Source organism: Coregonus lavaretus (genome assembly GCF_964263955.1).
Source record: "Coregonus lavaretus genome assembly, contig: HAP1_SCAFFOLD_198, whole genome shotgun sequence".
Lineage (NCBI taxonomy): Eukaryota > Metazoa > Chordata > Actinopteri > Salmoniformes > Salmonidae > Coregonus > Coregonus lavaretus.
This window is the reverse complement of record NW_028160904.1, coordinates 170,672-193,162: the sequence shown is the minus strand read 5'-3', so window position 1 is coordinate 193,162 and position 22,491 is coordinate 170,672. Positions and strand designations below refer to the sequence as shown.

General features: G+C 45.2%; 1 protein-coding gene across 2 annotated transcripts in view; it reads left to right on the top strand.

Moving 5' to 3' along the window:
* Window positions 1-22,491, top strand: part of LOC311121333 (microtubule-associated protein RP/EB family member 3-like) — a 53,423-nt gene that overhangs the window by 2,361 nt on the left and 28,571 nt on the right. For both annotated transcript variants that reach the window (XM_084195833.1, XM_084195834.1), the window contains exons 2-5: window positions 4,616-4,830; window positions 6,435-6,671; window positions 21,422-21,546; window positions 21,755-21,900. In XM_084195833.1, the coding sequence (XP_084051959.1) occupies window positions 21,426-21,546; window positions 21,755-21,900 (267 nt within the window). In that variant the 5' untranslated portion in view covers window positions 4,616-4,830; window positions 6,435-6,671; window positions 21,422-21,425. The remainder of the gene's footprint in view (window positions 1-4,615; window positions 4,831-6,434; window positions 6,672-21,421; window positions 21,547-21,754; window positions 21,901-22,491) is intronic.

The window sequence follows — 22,491 nt, the reverse complement described above, 5'->3', positions numbered from 1 at the left end:
CAGATCCAGTGGGGAGCGTGGTGAAACAGAGGTGGCGCTGCGACTCAGATCCAGTGGGGAGCGTGGTGAAACAGAGGTGACGCTGCGACTCAGATCCAGTGGGGAGCGTGGTGAAACAGAGGTGGCGCTGCGACTCAGATCCAGTGGGGAGCGTGGTGAAACAGAGGAGACGCTGCGACTCAGATCCAGTGGGGAGCGTGGTGAAACAGAGGTGGCGCTGCGACTCAGATCCAGTGGGGAGCGTGGTGAAACAGAGGTGACGCTGCGACTCAGATCCAGTGGGGAGCGTGGTGAAACAGAGGTGACGCTGCGACTCAGATCCAGTGGGGAGCGTGGTGAAACAGAGGTGACGCTGCGACTCAGATCCAGTGGGGAGCGTGGTGAAACAGAGGTGACGCTGCGACTCAGATCCAGTGGGGAGCGTGGTGAAACAGAGGTGGCGCTGCGACTCAGATCCAGTGGGGAGCGTGGTGAAACAGAGGTGACGCTGCGACTCAGATCCAGTGGGGAGCGTGGTGAAACAGAGGTGACGCTGCGACTCAGATCCAGTGGGGAGCGTGGTGAAACAGAGGAGACGCTGCGACTCAGATCCAGTGGGGAGCGTGGTGAAACAGAGGAGACGCTGTGACTCAGATCCAGTGGGGAGCGTGGTGAAACAGAGGAGACGCTGCGACTCAGATCCAGTGGGGAGCGTGGTGAAACAGAGGAGACGCTGTGACTCAGATCCAGTGGGGAGCGTGGTGAAACAGAGGAGACGCTGCGACTCAGATCCAGTGGGGAGCGTGGTGAAACAGAGGTGACGCTGCGACTCAGATCCAGTGGGGAGCGTGGTGAAACAGAGGTGGCGCTGCGACTCAGATCCAGTGGGGAGCGTGGTGAAACAGAGGTGGCGCTGCGACTCAGATCCAGTGGGGAGCGTGGTGAAACAGAGGTGGCGCTGCGACTCAGATCCAGTGGGGAGCGTGGTGAAACAGAGGTGGCGCTGTGACTCAGATCCAGTGGGGAGCGTGGTGAAACAGAGGTGGCGCTGTGACTCAGATCCAGTGGGGAGCGTGGTGAAACAGAGGTGACGCTGCGACTCAGATCCAGTGGGGAGCGTGGTGAAACAGAGGTGACGCTGCGACTCAGATCCAGTGGGGAGCGTGGTGAAACAGAGGTGACGCTGCGACTCAGATCCAGTGGGGAGCGTGGTGAAACAGAGGTGACGCTGCGACTCAGATCCAGTGGGGAGCGTGATGAAACAGAGGTGGCGCTGCGACTCAGATCCAGTGGGGAGCGTGGTGAAACAGAGGTGACGCTGCGACTCAGATCCAGTGGGGAGCGTGGTGAAACAGAGGTGACGCTGCGACTCAGATCCAGTGGGGAGCGTGGTGAAACAGAGGAGACGCTGCGACTCAGATCCAGTGGGGAGCGTGGTGAAACAGAGGAGACGCTGTGACTCAGATCCAGTGGGGAGCGTGGTGAAACAGAGGTGGCGCTGCGACTCAGATCCAGTGGGGAGCGTGGTGAAACAGAGGAGACGCAGTCTGTTCTTTTGAGCTTTGACAAAGTAATGTTAGGATATATGAGTTATGCTGTTAGAGCTTTTGTGCCCAATCCACTGCGGTGTTGTAGGTGTCATGTTTATGGGCATGTACAGTAGCAGCAGTGTGTAGGCGGGAGATTCCAAGATGTGGGAAGTGTGCAGAAGCACAGAGGAATGTGTAGTTTCAGTGGAGAAAGTTGTGTGTGTCAACTGCAGGGGTGCCCAGGTTGCTGGGGATCGGAGGTGTCCGGTGTGAGAGAGGCAGGTTGAGGTGGCCAGGTTCAGGGTGAGAGAGAGGCAGGTTGAGGGTGGCCAAGTTCAGGGTGTGAGAGAGGCAGGTTGAGGTGGCCAGGGTCAGAGTAGTGCAGAAGATGTTGTATGCTTAGGCAGTGAAGAAAGTAGAGGGTGGATCAAGGGTGAGGGATTCTGAGAGGATCCCTGTGAATAGTAGAGCTGTGCCAGAACAGAGGGATAGGCCAATGAGTGATATATGCTTCAGTAAGGTTGGCTTCTTAGCGTTCATAGCAATGGGTATCAACTGTACCGCAGAGATGGAACGTAAGTCACAGAACATAGATGTTGTGGAGGCAGCTGCAGAGAAGTACTTGGGGGTACTTGATTTGACTTCAGAAGTGTTACAGGGTGTTTTGAGTGGTGGTGTCGCGTCCTCCCAGGTCATTAGCCTGGAGGATCAGATAGGGTTAAAGTAGTGGAATAAGGTGATGGGTTTTTTATTAAATTTTTCCAGTTTCCCCTTTTCCCATTTTGTATCACAAAGTGTAATGGATTTATACTATAGTTCAGTGTAGTTCAGTGTAATGGATTTATACTATAGTTCAGTGTAGTTCAGTGTAATGGATTTATACTATAGTTCAGTGTAGTTCAGTGTAATGGATTTATACTATAGTTCAGTGTAGTTCAGTGTAATGGATTTATACTATAGTTCAGTGTAGTTCAGTGTAATGGATTTATACTATAGTTCAGTGTAGTTCAGTGTAATGGATTTATACTATAGTTCAGTGTAGTTCAGTGTAATGGATTTATACTATAGTTCAGTGTAGTTCAGTGTAATGGATTTATACTATAGTTCAGTTGGTGTCGGTAATGCAGCATATTGGACGCCAACCGCAGTTAAACTCCACCGAATAAGAAGAAGAACTGATGTTGTCCACCCAATCAATGCTTCAGAGAGTGAATCTAGGACTGAAAGCATAAGCTACAGCTAGCTAGCACTGCAGTGTATAAAATGTGGTGAGTAGTTGACTCAAAGAGAGAGAAAGACAATAGTTGAACAGTTTTGAACAAATTAATTTCCTCAAAAATGAAGGAGAAGCAAGAGATAGAGAGAGCTAGCTATATTTTGTTGTATTTTTTTCCCCTTTCAGTTAGCTAGCGAATGCAGCTAGCTAGTTTAGCCTACTCAACCACCTGGCTCAAACAGAGAGGGATGCTATGTTAGCTAGCTGTCTATGGCTATCCAACACTGGAACTCTTCCAAGTCAAGGTAGCTTTTGGTTTTATTAATTTATTGCCACCGGGTCCCACCAGTGTAACTGCTAAACTGCTTGCTGTTCACTGTACGATTGTAGCGGGTTTACTAACATGTTAGTTCTAGTAGCTATGTTGACTATGTCGTGACAGTGATGGCTGTGTAGCGGTTAGCGGCCATGATATGAAGGTTTGGCTTGGAAAGGTTTTTTTCCCTGGTCACAGACAGCTGATGTGTTGTGCACTGAAGTCCACAAGCGAAGGGAAAAGGTGAGAGGAGGAGAGCAGGTAGATAGATGCCAGAAGGAATTATACAACATGCTGTTGGTATGTGGCTGCTGTGATCATGCTGTTGGTATGTGGCTGCTGTGATCATGCTGTTGGTATGTGGCTGCTGTGATCATGCTGTTGGTATGTGGCTGCTGTGATCATGCTGTTGGTATGTGGCTGCTGTGATCATGCTGTTGGTATGTGGCTGCTGTGATCATGCTGTTGGTATGTGGCTGCTGTGATCATGCTGTTTGTACGTGGCTGCTGTGATCATGCTGTTGGTATGTGGCTGCTGTGATCATGCTGTTGGTATGTGGCTGCTGTGATCATGCTGTTGGTATGTGGCTGCTGTGATCATGCTGTTGGTATGTGGCTGCTGTGATCATGCTGTTGGTATGTGGCTGCTGTGATCATGCTGTTGGTATGTGGCTGCTGTGATCATGCTGTTGGTATGTGGCTGCTATGATCATGCTGTTGGTATGTGGCTGCTGTGATCATGCTGTTGGTATGTGGCTGCTGTGATCATGCTGTTTGTATGTGGCTGCTATGAAAGTGAACTCTGTTTGCGGGTGATCAGGGATGTATTATTTCCGCAGATTCTGTTGAAAAACGTTTCTTAAAACGGAAGCAAATGGAACGAAATGGGGATAAACATACCTGAATTTGTCCAATACAAATTCTAATTTGCAACTGTTTGGACTAATTATTACACCCTAGATCAGCTAGATGCAGGCAAGAGAGTGCAAGGCGGTATTGAATGTGTCACTGTCTGTGTCACTGTCTGTAACCTTGACACATTTTTCTCTCGACCTGTGCACCTACGTTGTAAACGTTCATTCATAGGCTAGTTTGTAGCAACTTCATGATGGGTTTAGGGAAAATGTTAGGATTATGTAGTAGCCTAAACCTAGCAATGTTCCATTGAGCTGGGTGGATGGAATATGAAGGAGAGTCATCCAACATGCTGTAATAGAAATAAGGCCGTGGTCATAAACACATCAGCATCCTTCCTAATCTTAATCGTCTCCGACCGCCACTGGTGTGTGTGTGTGTACATGTCAATGACCCTTATATGATTTGACATGCCCTGGTATTATCTGACTTGGAAAACGGCTGTCTGATGCGTGAAACCTGCTAATTCTTTCATCAGTTGTGTTTCTGTGCGTTTTAGTATATATCAATGTTGGACCTTGTCTTAAAATCCTTTAAATTGTAAATTAACACAAAGGCCATGTGCTACCTTCAACATAACAATGTTGTCATTGAACCAGTATTATTTAGTCCTTTATTATGACAACTAATGTTCTTGTTTTTATCCCATTTCCTATAAAGGGGAAGGAGGCTGCTTTTTGGAAGTGGTGTGGAATGGTTGGGGCGCTGCGGTCACTCCTTCCAGTTCCTGTTCCTGTATTGGCCGTCACAGCTACAGCTTCCAAGGCTACGAGAAAGAGCATAGGGTGTCATCTGACCCGGTAGAGACGTTTTCACGATTTCTCACAGAGTTGGAGTCAAAGCGGCCTGAGACCCCCCAAGGACTGTGAAATACTGTAAGAGAATTGAAGACTGTTCATTACTGTACAACAAGGTTTATCAGCATTTACCTGGACACACTGGAAAACAGAGGTCACAGGTCAGGGATCCCTCCTCTGTAGCCAATAGGAGATGAGGGGCGGGGCTAGTTTGACCAGGTGAAGCAGGTAGATTGAGCTACACAGCTGTCTCACATTCACAACGAATTCCACATCATTTAACCTCTCCTACTTATACACTAATGATTCCACATCATTTAACCACTCACCTCTCCTACTTATACACTAATGATTCCACATCATTTAACCACTCCTACTTGTACACTAATGATTCCACATCATTTAACCTCTCACCTCTCCTACTTATACACTAATGATTCCACATCATTTAACCACTCCTACTTGTACACTAATGATTCCACATCATTTAACCACTCACCTCTCCTACTTGTACACTAATGATTCCACATCATTTAACCTCTCACCTCTCCTACTTATACACTAATGATTCCACATCATTTAACCTCTCACCTCTCCTACTTATACACTAATGATTCCACATCATTTAACCACTCACCTCTCCTACTTATACACTAATGATTCCACATCATTTAACCACTCACCTCTCCTACTTATACACTAATTATTCATTTTTTTACATTTTAGTCATTTAGTAGATGCTCTTATCCAGAGCGACTTACAGTTTTAGTGAGTGCATACATTTTTCATACTGATTCCACATCATTTAACCACTCACCTCTCCTACTTATACACTAATGATTCCACATCATTTAACCACTCACCTCTCCTACTTATACACTAATTATTCATTTTTTTACATTTTAGTCATTTAGTAGATGCTCTTATCCAGAGCGACTTACAGTTTTAGTGAGTGCATACATTTTTCATACTGATTCCACATCATTTAACCTTTAACCTCTCCTACTTGTACACTAATGATTCCACATCATTTAACCTTTAAAGGGGCAATCTTATGTTGCTACATACTTTTTTTACTTGAAGAATATAAGTTATAAATGCCTCATGAGCTTAGTTCAACTGTCGTACCCCATCAGAACCCAACATATAAGCTTGTTTTACTCCAATGTTTGTAAAATGTCTGCTAAAATGACTAAAATGTAAACATTGTAAATGTAAACAAACACTATTTAGCCTCAAAACATGGTTCTAACTATCATGTTGATATCATGGATGGTTAGTCCTTGTATCCATAGCTCTGTCTAGGAATTTGCGAGTGGTTACATTTCTCCAGGCCCATTTGACATTTTAGTCATTTAGCAGATACTCTTATCCAGAGCGACTTACAGTTAGTGAGTGCATACATTTTCATACTGGCCACCAGTGGGAAACGAACCCACAACCTTGGCGTTGCAAGCACCATGCTCTACCAACTGAGCTACACGGGGCCCATCACTCCGCGGTGTTAACGTTTCAACTGCTGATTTCCCCATTAACATCTCACTGCCTGGGGAGTGTTTATGCTCTATCCCCTTAATGTATTCTGCAGAATAAACCCCATTTACATTTTTAAAAAAATGTGTCACCATGTTCTATCTGAAAGGGCGAAAATAAAGTGACTGATATTATCCGTACATCGACAGCCAGCCAGCCAAACCCCAAGCGAGCCAGGTGATGTAGATCCATCATGGCACCCAGGAGGTGATGCAGTTGCGTAGTGACGCAGTTGAAAAGCTGCCACTGTGACGGCTGGGGGACGCGCTGGGGCTGGTTGGCAGGGGCAGCAGCAAGCCGTTACGAACTGGCTGTAGCAACGCAGCAGCATCGACCGGACAGGCTTGGGACAACACGGGATCAGAAAGATTATTCAAACCTAGAGCGTGAGTAACTGACACTAACTATTATCACTACGATGTATACTATTTAAAAGCGGACTTTATGACAACTAGTTTAGTTTTAATAGTTAGCTAGCCGGGTAGACATTCCGAATGCCACTGCAGTCGAGTCCCATTCAGTGCGGCTCAGTGACTGACTGACTGACTGACTGAGTGAGTGAGTGAGTGACTGAGTGAGTGAGTGACTGAGTGAGTGAGTGAGTGACTGAGTGAGTGAGTGAGTGAGTGAGTGAGTGAGTGATATTACTGGAGGCCTCCAAGGGGTTGGCTGAAAACTGCATCAGAAAAATAACAGTACAGTTGAATTGTGCTGGACCGGCTGGCCAGACAGTTATGTTTAGCTAACGTTAGCTGTATCGCTAGGATAGCAACTACGTACTGTAGGCTAGCAGTTTAGCTAGCAGTTTAGCTAGCAGTTTAGCTAGCAGTTTAGCTAGCAGTTTAGCTAGCAGTTTAGCTAGCAGTTTAGCTAGCTCAGTTAGCTCAGCTCATCCATTGGCTCAGCAGCAAGCCTGTCGCAGCTTAATTCAAGCCCTACGCAGCAACTCACATGTGTGCTAAAATAGCCACTGACTAGCAAGTCACATTATTATCGTTGTAACTCGATTGTGTTTGACTGTTGTCCTAGGATGATGAACAAGTCCTTTATCAATATAGACGTTACGATGTTATTATCAAGTAGTTAACTGATAGTTTTCACATAGCTAGAGTGTCGTACTAGCGAAACAAACTTTTCCCCCGTCAACAACAAGCACGCAGTAGCGGTCTGCCATCAGTGACATGCCTCTATATTAGGCGGCCTAGGCGCTTCTGATCGGTCAGCATTTAGAAGTGACACCCACTATCACCATGGGCGCCTGAAATGTTCGCTTAATATATAATAATAATATGACATTTAGCAGACGCTTTTATCCAAAGCGACTTAGTCATGTGTGCATACATTTTTACATATGGGTGGTCCCGGGGATCGAACCCACTACCCTGGCGTTACAAGCGCCATGCTCTACCAATTGAGATACAAAAAAAAAGTATATATCCTGCAATTCTACACTGTTTCTTAACAGGGGGAATGCATATTTATGAACAGAACACACCTGTATTTCTTAGGTTTTGCCACAATAAATTATATAAAGTGTTTTAATGACTAGATCACTAATCAACTCACTATCCTGAAAATCCCTCCCCCAATAATTAATTGACAGGTCTGAAACCCTACCAACTCTGTGAGTCTCACAAACATCCCACCCCTTCCCACCCACAGTGATGATCAAAAATGTTATGAATTGATTTTGCATTTTAATGAGGGAAATAAGTATTTGACCCCCCTCTCAATCAGAAAGATTTCTGGCTCCCAGGTGTCTTTTATACAGGTAACGAGCTGAGATTAGGAGCACACTCTTAAAGGGAATGCTCCTAATCTCAGCTTGTTACCTGTATAAAAGACACCTGTCCACAGAAGCAATCAATCAATCAGATTCCAAACTCTCCACCATGGCCAAGACCAAAGAGCTCTCCAAGGATGTCAGGGACAAGATTGTAGACAATTTTACATTTTAGTCATTTAGCAGACGCTCTTATCCAGAGTGACTTACAGTTAGTGAATGCATACATGTTTTTTTGTTTGTTTTGTTATTTTTTCATACTGGCCCCCCGTGGGAAACAAACCCACATCCCTGCCGGCCAAACCCTCCCCTACCTTGGACGACGCTGGACCAATTGTGCGCCGCCCACGGATCTCCCGGTCGCGGCCGGCTGCGACAGAGCCTGGACTCGAACCAGGATCTCTAGTGGCACAGCTAGCACTGCGATGCAGTGCCTTAGACACTGCGCCACTCAGGAGTATAGTAGACCTACACAAGGCTGGAATGGGCTACAAGACCATCGCCAAGCAACTTGGTGAGAAGGTGACAACAGTTGTTGCGATTATTCGCAAATGGAAGAAACACAAAATAACTGTCAATCTCCCTCGGCCTGGGGCTCCATGCAAGATCTCACCTGGTGGAGTTGCAATGATCATGAGAACGGTGAGGAATCAGCCCAGAACTACACTGGAGGTTCTTGTCAATGATCTCAAGACAGCTGGGACCATAGTCACCAAGAAAACAATTGGTAACACACTACGCCGTGAAGAACTGAAATCCTGCAGCGCCCGCAAGGTCCCCCTGCTCAAGAAAGCACATATACAGGGCCGTCTGAAGTTTGCCAATGAACATCTGAATGATTCAGAGGAGAACTGGGTGAAAGTGTTGTGGTCAGATGAGACCAAAATGGAGCTCTTTGGCATCAACTCAACTCGGCGTGTTTGGAGGAGGAGGAATGCTGCCTATGACCACAAGAACACCATCCCCACTGTCAAACATGGAGGTGGAAACATTATGCTTTGGGGGTGTTTTTCTGCTAAGGGGACAGGACAACTTCACCGCATCAAAGGGACGATGGACGGGGCCATGTACCGGCAAATCTTGGGTGAGAACCTCCTTCACTCAGCCAGGGCATTGAAAATGGGTCGTGGATGGGTATTCCAGCATGACAATGACCCAAAACACACGGCCAAGGCAACAAAGGAGTGGCTCAAGAAGAAGCACATTAAAGTCCTGGAGTGGCCTAGCCAGTCTCCAGACCTTAATCCCATAGAAAATCTGTGGAGGGAGCTGAAGGTTCGAGTTGCCAAACGTCAGCCTCGAAACCTTAATGACTTGGAGAAGATCTGCAAAGAGGAGTGGGACAAAATCCCTCCTGAGATGTGTGCAAACCTGGTGGCCAACTACAAGAAACATCTGACCTCTGTGATTGCCAACAAGGGTTTTGCCACCAAGTACTAAGTCATGTTTTGCAGAGGGGTCAAATACTTATTTCCCTCATTAAAATGTCTCTCACTGTTCAAATAAACCTACCATTAAAATTATAGACTGATCATGTCTTTGTCAGTGGGCAAACGTACAAAATCAGCAGGGGATTAAATAATTTTTTCCCTCACTGTATGGAATCATGTAGTAACCAAAAAAGTGTTAAACAAATCTAAATATATTTTATATTTGAGATTCTTCAAATAGCCACCCTTTGCCTTGATGACAGCTTTGCACACTCTTGGCATTCTCTCAACCAGCTTCATGAGGTAGTCACCTGGAATGCATTTCAATTAACAGGTGTGCCTTCTTAAAAGTTAATTTGTGGAATTTCTTTCTTTAATGCGTTTGAGCCAATCAGTTGTGTTGTGACAAGGTAGGGGGGGTATACAGAAGATATAGTGTAATTGTCTTTAGGACAGCTGTTTTTTAGTTATGACATTCGTGTTTCTTTACGTAATATGTAATTGTTGTACTGTATGTGTGTATAGTTTTGTTCAATGTTGTGTTAGTGTGTGTAAGTAGTTTTGTCTGAAACTTTGTTCCCCCTGCTGCTGTTGGACCAGGTCTCTCTTGAAAAATAGATTTTATCTCAATGAGAAAAACCTGTATAAATAAAGCTAAATAAAATAGAAAAAATAAAAACAGACACATCTCAACATCAATTGTTCAGAGGAGGAGGAGAAGACTGTGTGAATCAGTCCTGAATGGTCAAATTGCTGCAAAGAAACCACTTCTAAAGGACACCAATAGGGCCAAGAAACAGGAGCAATGGACATTAGACCGGTGGAAATGTGTCCTTTGGTCTTTGAGATTTTTGGTTCAAACCGTTGTGTCTATGTGAGACGCGGTGTGGGTGACCGGATGATCTCCGCATGTGTATTTCCCACCGTAAAGCATGGAGGAGGAGGTGTTATGGTGTGGGGGTGCTTTGCTGGTGACACTATCTGTGATTTATTTAGAATTCAGGGCACACTTAACCAGCATGGCTACCACAGCATTCTGCAGCGATACGCCATCCCATCTGGTTTGGGCTTAGTGGGACTATCATTTGTTTTTCAACAGGACAATGACCCAACAAATCAAATCAAATCAAATTTTATTGGCCACATGCACCGAATACAACAGGTGCAGACATTACAGTGAAATGCTTACTTACAGCCCTTAACCAACAGTGCATTTATTTTTAATAAATAAAGTAAAATAAAACAACAACAAAAAAGTGTTGAGAAAAAAAGAGCAGAAGTAAAATAAAATAACAGTAGGGAGGCTATATATATACAGGGGGGTACCGGTGCAGAGTCAATGTGCGGGGGCACCGGCTAGCTGAGGTAGTTGAAGTAATATGTACATGTTTTAGAGTTAAAGTGACTATGCATAAATAATTAACAGAGTAGCAGCAGCGTAAAAATATGGGGTGGGGGGTGGGGGTGGAGGGGCAGTGCAAATAGTCTGGGTAGCCATGATTAGCTGTTCAGGAGTCTTATGGCTTGGGGGTAGAAGCTGTTGAGAAGTTTTTTGGACCTAGACTTGGCACTCCGGTACTGCTTGCCGTGCGGTAGCAGAGAGAACATTCTATGACTAGGGTGGCTGGAGTCTTTGACAATTTTGAGGGCCTTCCTCTGACACTGCCTGGTATAGAGGTCCTGGATGGCAGGAAGCTTGGCCCCAGTGATGTACTGGGCCGTACGCACTACCCTCTGTAGTGCCTTGCGGTCGGAGGCCAAGCAGTTGCCATACCAGGCGGTGATGCAACCAATCAGGATGCTCTCGATGGTGCAGCTGTAGAATTTCTTGAGGATCTGACGACCCATGCCAAATCTTTTCAGTCTCCTGAGGGGGAATAGGCTTTGTCGTGCCCTCTTCACGACTGTCTTGGTGTGTTTGGACCATGATAGTTCGTTGGTGATGTGGACACCAAGGAACTTGAAGCTCTCAACCTGTTCCACTACAGCCCTGTCGATGAGAATGGGGGCGTGCTCAGTCCTATTTTTGATCCTGTAGTCCACAATCATCTCCTTTGTCTTGGTCACGTTGAGAGAGAGATTGTTATCCTGGCACCACACGGCCAGGTCTCTGACCTCCTCCCTATAGGCTGTCTCATTGTTGTCGGTGATCAGGCCTACTGCTGTTGTGTCGTCGGCAAACTTAATGATGGTGTTGGAGTCGTGGCTGGCCATGCAGTCATGGGTGAACAGGGAGTACAGGAGGGGACTGAGCACGCACCCCTGAGGGGCCCCCGTGTTGAGGATCAGTGTGGCAGATGTGTTGTTACCTACCCTTACCTGGGGACGGCCCGTCAGGAAGTCCAGGATCCAGTTGCAGAGGGAGGTGTTTAGTCCCAGGATCCTTAGCTTAGTGATGAGCTTTGAGGGCACTATGGTGTTGAATGCTGAGCTGTAGTCAATGAATAGCATTCTCACGTAGGTGTTCCTCTTGTCCAGGTGGGAAAGGGCAGTGTGGAGTGCAATAGAGATTGCATCATCTGTGGATCTGTTGGGGCGGTATGCAAATTGGAGTTCAAATCAAATCAAATTTTATTGGTCACATGCGCCGAATACAACAGGTGCAGACATTACAGTGAAATGCTTACTTACAGCCCTTAACCAACAGTGCATTTATTTTTAATAAATAAAGTAAAATAAAACAACAACAAAAAAAGTGTTGAGAAAAAAAAGAGCAGAAGTAAAATAAAGTGACAGTAGGGAGGCTATATATACAGTAAAATAAAGTGACAGTAGGGAGGCTATATATACAGGGGGGTACCGTTGCAGAGTCAATGTGCGGGGGCACCGGCTAGTTGAGGTAGTTGAGGTAATATGTACATGTGGGTAGAGTTAAAGTGACTATGCATAAATACTTAACAGAGTAGCAGCAGCGTAAAAAGGATGGGGTGGGGGGGCAGTGCAAATAGTCCGGGTAGCCATGATTAGCTGTTCAGGAGTCTTATGGCTTGGGGGTAGAAGCTGTTGAGAAGTCTTTTGGACCTAGACTTGGCACTCCGGTACCGCTTGCCGTGCGGTAGCAGAGAGAACAGTCTATGACTAGGGTGGCTGGAGTCTTTGACAATTTTGAGGGCCTTCCTCTGACACCGCCTGGTATAGAGGTCCTGGATGGCAGGGAGCTTTTCCCCAGTGATGTACTGGGCCGTACGAGTTGGTGTAGGGTTTCTGGGATAATGGTGTTGATGTGAGCCATAACCAGCCTTTCAAAGCACTTCATGGCTACAGACGTCAGTGCTACGGGTCGGTAGTCATTTAGGCAGGTTATCTTAGTGTCCTTGGGCACGGGGACTATGGTGGTCTGCTTGAAACATGTTGGTATTACAGACTCAGTCAGGGACATGTTGAAAATGTCAGTGAAGACACTTGCCAGTTGGTCAGCACATGCTCGGAGTACACGTCCTGGTAATCCGTCTGGCCCTGCGGCCTTGTGAATGTTGACCTGCTTAAAAGTCTTACTCACATCGGCTACGGAGAGTGTGATCACATAGTCATCCGGAACAGCTGGTGCTCTCATGCATGCTTCAGTGTTGCTTGCCTCGAAGCGAGCATAGAAGTGGTTTAGCTCGTTTGGAAGTCTTGTGTCACTGGGCAGCTCGCGGCTGTGCTTCCCTTTGTAGTCTAATAGTTTTCAAGCCCTGCCACATCCGACGAGCGTCAGAGCCGGTGTAGTACGATTCAATCTTAGTCCTGTATTGACTCTTTGCCTGTTTGATGGTTCGTCGGAGGGCATAGCGGGATTTCTTATAAGCGTCCGGGTTAGAGTCCCGCTCCTTGAAAGCGGCAGCTCTACCCTTTAGCTCAGTGCGGATGTTTCCTGTAATCCATGGCTTCTGGTTGGGGTATGTACGTACGGTCACTGTGGGGATGACATCATCTATGCACTTATTGATGAAGCCAGTGACTGATGTGGTGTACTCCTCAATGCTGTCTGAAGAATCCCGGAACATGTTCCAGTCTGTGCTAGCAAAACAGTCCTGTATCTTAGCATCTGCGTCATCTGACCACTTTTTTATTAACCGAGTCACTGGTGCTTCCTGCTTTAGTTTTTGCTTATAAGCAGGAATCAGGAGGATAGAGTTATGGTCAGATTTGCCAAATGGAGGGCGAGGGAGAGCTTTGTATGCGTCTCTGTGTGTGGAGTAAAGGTGGTCTAGAGTTTTTTTCCCTCTGGTTGCACATTTAACATGCTGGTAGAAATTAGGTAGAACGGATTTAAGTTTCCCTGCATTAAAGTCCCCGGCCACTAGGAGCGCTGCCTCTGGATGAGCGTTTTCCTGTTCACTTATGGCCTTATACAGCCCATTCAGTGCAATCTTAATGCCAGCATTGGTTTGGTGGTAAATAGACAGCTATGAAAAATATAGATAAACTCTATTGGTAAATAGTGTGGTCTACACTTTATCATAAGATACTCTACATCAGGCGAGCAAAACCTCGAGACTTCCTTAGTATTTGATTTTGTGCACCAGCTGTTGTTTACAAATATACACAGACCGCCACCCCTTGGCCTCCTCAATCCCCCGACCTCAATTCAATTGAGATGTTTGGGATGAGTGGTACGGCAGAGTGAAGGAAAAGCAGCCAACAAGTGCTCAGCATATGTGGAAACTCCTTCAAGACTGTTGGAAAAGCATTCCAGGTGAAGCTGGTTGAGAGAATGCCAAGAGTGTGCAAAGCTGTCATCAAGGCAAAGGGTGGCTATTTTGAAGAATCTGAAATATAAAATTTATTTAGATTTGTTTAACACTTTTTTTTGTTTACTACAAAAAAACTACTACTACTACTACTGGAGCTGAGTACTGCCACCTCAAATGTTCTACTGCTTGAGCTCCTGTTCCTCTTATTGAATATTAGCTCAAAAGTATTGTGGAGCTCCTGCACCGAAATATAAACAGTAGCAGCACCCAAAATGAGTACCGGAACATTTACATTTACATTTTTAGTCATTTAGCAGACGCTCTTATCCAGAGCGACTTACAGTTAGTGAATACATATTTTTTTTATACTGGCCCCCCGTGGGAATCGAACCCACAACCCTGGCATTGCAAACACCATGCTCTATCAACTGAGCTACATCCCTGCCGGCCATTCCCTCCCCTACCCTGGACAACGCTGGGCCAATTGTGCGTCGCCCATGAGTCTCCCGGTCGCGGCCGGCTGCGACAGAGCCTGGATACGAACCAGGATCTCTAGTGGCACAGTTAGCACTGCGATGCAGTGCCTTAGACCACTGCGCCACTCAGGTGGTCTAAGGCACTGCATAAGGAACCTATTTCAGTCCAAGTCAAGCACTGGTAAGAAGTAATCCGGTAGGCCTATTTATGACGTTTCCAGAGATCAGAGCATGACATTTTTCTCTTTCACGTTGAGTGGTTATCGAAAGGGAGAGAGCTGGAAAGATTTTTCAAATACATTGAGGAACTATTGTAATTCTCAATGGATGTAAAAACAGACTTAGTTTGCATGCTGTTTGAGGTGAAGAAAACATTACTTTGAGAAGCTCCACAGCTCATTAGTGGTGGTGTGTTAAGCCAATCAGAAATACTATCAGATCCCCAAATGGGCACATTTATGCCTCCATTAGCGTTCAGGCCAGGTAACCTCTAGGACTACTTCTATGCGTGCGCATCCTTACTCAACATTGACAGGAGCGCTCCAAACCAAAGACAATGACTAAATTGACAACTCGTAAATGGAATGAAATAAATCAAAACTTGTTTCCACAACTGTAGCATAGGTTGTGCACTATGCAAACTATGTGTCCACTCTGACAATGAGAACAGTAAAATACTTTAATAATATTATTGAATGCATTAAAATAAATTACTGTAACCAAAGTAACAAACATGGTAGATTAGAAATTATAGGAATTAACGGTAAATGTACTACTGGTGATTTTTGTAATGGGGAATTGAAATACACTGACAATCAAACGCAAACAATTCACACAATGAAGTTATGAAACAATTAATGTACACATATTTGCGGGAGAGAGCGCATTCTGGAGAGAGTTGTGCATCTGGGCGCATGTTCAATCTGACATCTGCATTGGCCATGCAGTATTTACGGTGATACGGCCTCAGCAGAAGTCAGGGCATTCATACTTCCTGCTCTTCACGGAACAGTGCAGAGCTGTTGTCAAGGAAGTGAGTTTGTGTTTATACAGGATGTACCGCCCCCACCTACTGTCAACCAATCATGTCAATGCGGAGCTATACAAAGCCCTCCGCATTGTTAGAAAATTTGGGAGGCACATGGCGATGCGGTACAGAGCTCCATTTGGCCTCTGCATGCCTCTGGAGGCTCCGCAATTGCAATTGCGTAACACCTTCCATATGGAGCCACCGGCCACATTTTCAGATTAAGCATAAATTGGCTTTTAGTCTAGGCCTCCGCAATGGATTAGTTCACCGAGATGGGATCAAATCTACAGTGCATTCGGAAAGTATTCAGACCCCTTGACTTTTTCCACATTGTTACAAGGTCTCCTGTAGCTCAGTTGGTAGAGCACGGTGCTTGCAACGACAGGGTTGTGGGTTCGATTCCCACGGGGGGCCAGTAAGAAAAAAAAGTAATAATTATGCACTCACTAACTGTAAGTCGCTCTGGATAAGAGCGTCTGCTAAATGACTAAAATGTAAATGTAAAATGTTACGTTACAGCCTTACTCTAAAATTGATTAAATTGTTTTTTCCCCCCTCAATCTACACACAATATCCCATAATGACAAAGCAAAAACAGGTTTTTAGTAATATTTGCAAATGTATTAACATTTAAAACTGAAATATCACATTTACGTAAGTATTCAGACCCTTTACTCTGTACTTTGTTGAAGCACCTTTGGCAGCGATTGCAGCCTCGAGTCTTCTTGGGTATGATGCTACAAGCTTGGCACACCTGTATTTGGGGAGTTTCTCCCTTTCTTCTCTGCAGATCCTCTCAAGCTCTGTCAGGTTGGATGGGGAGTGTTGCTGCACAGCTATTTTCAGGTCTCTCCAGAGATGTTCGATCGGGTTAAAGTCCGGGCTCTGGCTGGGCCACTCAAGGACATTCAGAGACTTGTCCCGAAGCCACTCCTACGTTGTCTTGGCTGTGTGCTTAGGGTCGTTGTCCTGTTGGAAGGTGAACTTTCGGCCCAGTCTGAGGTCCTGAGCGCTGTGGAGCAGGTTTTCATCAAGGATCTCTCTGTACTTTGCTCCGGTCATCTTTCCTTCGATCCTGCCTAGTCTCCCAGTCCCTGCCGCTGAAAAATATCCCCACACCATGATGCTCCTGATGTGACGCTTGGCATTCAGGCCCAAGAGTTCAATCTTGGTTTCATCAGACCAGAGAATCTTGTTTCTCATAGTCTGAGAGTCTTTAGGTGCCTTTTGGCAAACTCCAAGTGGGCTGTTATGTGCCTTTTACTGAGGAGTGGCTTCCGTCTGGCCACTCTACCATAAAGGCCTGATTGGTGGAGTGCTGCAGAGCTGGTTGTCCTTCTGGAAGGTTCTCCCATCTCCACAGAGGAACTCTGGAGCACTGTCAGAGTGTCCATCGAGTTCTTGGTCACCTCCCTGACCATTGCCCTTTTCCCCCGATTGCTTAGTTTGGCCGGGCGGCCAGCTCTAGGAAGAGTCTTGGTGGTTCCAAACTTCTTCCATTTAAGAATGATGGAGGCCACTGTGTTCTTGGGGACCTTCAATGCTGCAGAAATGTTTTGGTACCCTTCCCCAAATCTGTACCTCGACACAATCCTGTCTCGGAGCTCTACGGACAATTCCTTCGACCTCATGGCTTGTTCTTTTCTCTGACATGCACTGTCAACTGTGGGACCTTATATAGACAGGTGTGTGCCTTTCCAAATCATGTCCAATCAATTGAATTTACCACAGGTGGACTCCAATCAAGTTGTAGAAATATCTCAAGGATGATCAATGGAAACAGGATGCACCTGAGCTCAATTTCGAGTCTCATAGCAAAGGGTCTGAATACTTATGTAAAAAATGGTATTTCTGTTTTTTATTGCAAAAATGGCTAAAAACCTGTTTTCACTTTGTCATTATGGGGTATTGTGTGTAGATTGATGATGAAAACAAATAATTTAATCACTTTTAGATTAAGGCTGTAACATTACAAAATGTGGAAAAAGGAAGGGGTCTGAATACTTTCCGAATGCAGTGTATAGGGGTAAGGTGACTAGTTATCAGGATATATGATAAACAGAGTAGCAGCAGCATACAGTGGGGAGAACAAGTATTTGATACACTGCCGATTTTGCAGGTTTTCCTACTTACAAAGCATGTAGAGGTCTGTATTTTTATCATAGGTACACTTCAATTGTGAGAGACGGAATCTAAAACAAAAATCCAGAAAATCACATTGTATGATTTTTAAGTAATTAATTTGCATTTTATTGCATGACATAAGTATTTGATACATCAGAAAAGCAGAACTTAATATTTGGGACAGAAACCTTTGTTTGCAATTACAGAGATCATACGTTTCCTGTAGGTCTTGACCAGGTTTGCACACACTGCAGCAGGGATTTTGGCCCACTCCTCCATACAGACCTTCTCCAGATCCTTCAGGTTTCGGGGCTGTCGCTGGGCAATACGGACTTTCAGCTCCCTCCAAATATTTTCTATTGGGTTCAGGTCTGGAGACTGGCTAGGCCACTCCAGGACCTTGAGATGCTTCTTACGGAGCCACTCCTTAGTTGCCCTGGCTGTGTGTTTCGGGTCGTTGTCATGCTGGAAGACCCAGCCACGACCCATCTTCAATGCTCTTACTGAGGGAAGGAGGTTGTTGGCCAAGATCTCGCGATACATGGCCCCATCCATCCTCCCCTCAATATGGTGCAGTCGTCCTGTCTCCTTTGCAGAAAAGCATCCCCAAAGAATGATGTTTCCACCTCCATGCTTCACGGTTGGGATGGTGTTCTTGGGGTTGTACTCATCCTTCTTCTTCCTCCAAACACGGCGAGTGGAGTTTAGACCAAAAAGCTCTATTTTTGTCTCATCAGACCACATGACCTTCTCCCATTCCTCCTCTGGATCATCCAGATGGTCATTGGCAAACTTCAGATGGGCCTGGACATGCGCTGGCTTGAGCAGGGGGACCTTGCGTGCGCTGCAGGATTTTAATCCATGACGGCGTAGTGTGTTACTAATGGTTTTCTTTGAGACTGTGGTCCCAGCTCTCTTCAGGTCATTGACCAGGTCCTGCCGTGTAGTTCTGGGCTGATCCCTCACCTTCCTCATGATCATTGATGCCCCACAGGGTGAGATCTTGCATGGAGCCCCAGACCGAGGGGTGATTGACCATCTTGAATTTATAATCTAATCTAATAATTGCGCCAACAGTTGTTGCCTTCTCACCAAGCTGCTTGCCTATTGTCCTGTAGCCCATCCCAGCCTTGTGCAGGTCTACAATTTTAGCCCTGATGTCCTTACACAGCTCTCTGGTCTTGGCCATTGTGGAGAGGTTGGAGTCTGTTTGAGTGTGTGGACAGGTGTCTTTTATACAGGTAACGAGTTCAAACAAGTGCAGTTAATACAGGTAATGAGTGGAGAACAGGAGGGCTTCTTAAAGAAAATCTAACAGGTCTGTGAGAGCCGGAATTCTTACTGGTTGGTAGGTGATCAAATACTTATGTCATGCAATAAAATGCAAATTAATTACTTAAAAATCATAATGTGATTTTCTGGATTTTTGTTTTAGATTCCGTCTCTCACAGTTGAAGTGTACCTATGATAAAAATTACAGATCTCTACATGCTTTGTAAGTAGGAAAACCTGCAAAATCGGCAGTGTATCAAATACTTGTTCTCCCCACTGTGTATGATGATTGTATGTGAGTGGGTGTGCGGGTGTGTAGAGTCAGTATAACACCGCCTGATATATAGGTCCTGGATGGCAGGGAGCTCGGTCCCAGTGATGTAATGGGCTGTCCGCACCACCCTCATATTCTGCCTGGAGGTATCACTGATCTACCTCTCTTTAGACTGACACATAGACTGGAGGTATCACTGATCTACCTCTCTTTAGACAGACACATAGACTGGAGGTACAGTGGGTGGAAAAAGTATTTAGTCAGCCACCAATTGTGCAAGTTCTCCCACTTAAAAAGATGAGAGAGGCCTGTAATTTTCATCATAGGTACACATCAACTATGACAGACAAAATGAGAAGAAAAAATCCAGAAAATCACATTGTAGGATTTTTAATGAATTTATTTGCAAATTATGGTGGAAAATAAGTATTTGGTCAATAACAAAAGTTTCTCAATACTTTGTTATATACCCTTTGCTGGCAATGACACAGGTCAAACGTTTTCTGTAAGTCTTCACAAGGTTTTCACACACTGTTGCTGGTATTTTGGCCCATTCCTCCATGCAGATCTCCTCTAGAGCAGTGATGTTTTGGAGCTGTCGCTGGGCAACACAGACTTTCAACTCCCTCCAAAGATTTTCTATGGGGTTGAGATCTGGAGACTGGCTAGGCCACTCCAGGAACTTGAAATGCTTCTTACGAAGCCACTCCTTCGTTGCCCGGGCGGTGTGTTTGGGATCATTGTCATGCTGAAAGACCCAGCCACGTTTCATCTTCAATGCCCTTGCTGATGGAAGGAGGTTTTCACTCAAAATCTCACGATACATGGCCCCATTCATTCTTTCCTTTACACGGATCAGTCGTCCTGGTCCCTTTGCAGAAAAACAGCCCCAAAGCATGATGTTTCCACCCCCATGCTTCACAGTAGGTATGGTGTTCTTTGGATGCAACTCAGCATTCTTTGTCCTCCAGACACGACGAGTTGAGTTTTTACCAATAAGTTCTATTTTGGTTTCATCTGACCATATGACATTCTCCCAATCCTCTTCTGGATCATCCAAATGCACTCTAGCAAACTTCAGACGGGCCTGGACATGTACTGGCTTAAGCAGGGGGACACGTCTGGCTCTGCAGGATTTGAGTCCCTGGCGGCGTAGTGTGTTACTGATGGTAGGCTTTGTTACTTTGGTCCCAGCTCTCTGCAGGTCATTCACTAGGTCCCACCGTGTGGTTTTGGGATTTTTGCTCACCGTTCTTGTGATCATTTTGACCCCACGGGGTGAGATCTTGCGTGGAGCCCCAGATCGAGGGAGATTATCAGTGGTCTTGTATGTCTTCCATTTCCTAATAATTGCTCCCACAGTTGATTTCTTCAAACCAAGCTGCTAACCTATTGCAGATTCAGTCTTCCCAGCCTGGTGCAGGTCTACAATTTTGTTTCTGGTGTCCTTTGACAGCTCTTTGGTCTTGGCCATAGTGGAGTTTGGAGTGTGACTGTTTGAGGTTGTGGACAGGTGTCTTTTATACTGATAACAAGTTCAAACAGGTGCCATTAATACAGGTAACGAGTGGAGGACAGAGGAACCTCTTAAAGAAGAAGTTACAGGTCTGTGAGAGCCAGAAATCTTGCTTGTTTGTAGGTGACCAAATACTTATTTTCCACCATAATTTGCAAATAAATTCATAAAAAATCCTACAATTTGATTTTCTGGATTTTGTCTGTCATAGTTGACGTGTACCTATGATGAAAATTACAGGCCTCTCATCTTTTTAAGTGGGAGAACTTGCACAATTGGTGGCTGACTAAATACTTTTCCCCCCCCCACTGTATCACTGATCTACCTCTCTTTAGACTGACACAGACTGGAGGTATCACTGATCTTCTCTTTCTCACCTGAGAGCCTTGTGTGTGTCTTTAGGTGGTTGTAATGAGATTATGTGCAATCTTTTTTTCACGTGGAGAGCAGGGTGGCATCCAGCACGTGAGATTTCAAATAAGATGATTTTCATGTTTTTAACTAGGCTTATACATTCATGACTAATGATGTAATATAAAAGGTTGTGTGTTGCAGGGTGATGGCGGTGAATGTATTCTCCATCTCTTCGGCTGTAGAGAACCTGAGTCGTCATGACATGCTGGCCTGGGTCAATGACTCTCTACAGCTCACCTACACCAAGATAGAGCAACTGTGCTCAGGTAACACACTCAATCATTACAATTCATTATATTACAGGTAACACACTCACTCAATCATTACAATTCATTATATTTCATTACATATATTCATAAACAATATGTGCTAACTTATAAATGCCTCATGTTGATACAACTGTAGTATTTAATCACAACCTAGTCCTTTGTTTATGTTGTGTGTGTGTGTGTGTGTGTGTGTGTGTGTATATAGGTGCAGCGTATTGTCAGTTTATGGACATGCTGTTTCCTGGCTGTGTCCTGCTGAAGAAGGTGAAGTTCTCAGCCCGGCTGGAACATGAGTTCATCAACAACTTCAAGGTCCTACAGGCCTCCTTCAAGAGGATGGGGGTAGACAAGGTACCAACACACACCCTAACACACACACACACCCTAACACACACACACACACACACACACCAGAGGAGGCTGGTGTGGGGAGGACAGCTCATAATAATGTCTAAAGGAAACCATGTGTTTGATATATTTGATACCATTCCACTCATTACAACGAGTCTGTCCTCCTTAATTAAGGTGCGACCAACCTCCTGTGCCTCACCCAAACACACACACACCTACAGGCCTCCTCCAAGGTGCATCATCATCCTTAAGTGTGTACAGTTGATTGTGTAGCTCAATTAAGTCACTTTAAAACTGGGAATCATTAATGGTGAAACTGTCACGTCTGTTTGGGATATTATATTAAAGCTGGAATCATTAATGGTGAAACTGTCACGTCTGTTTGGGATATTATATTAAAGCTGGAATCATTAATGGTGAAACTGTCACGTCTGTTTGGGATATTATATTAAAGCTGGAATCATTAATGGTGAAACTGTCACGTCTGTTTGGGATATTATATTAAAGCTGGAATCATTAATGGTGAAACTGTCACGTCTGTTTGGGATATTATATTAAAGCTGGAATCATTAATGGTGAAACTGTCACGTC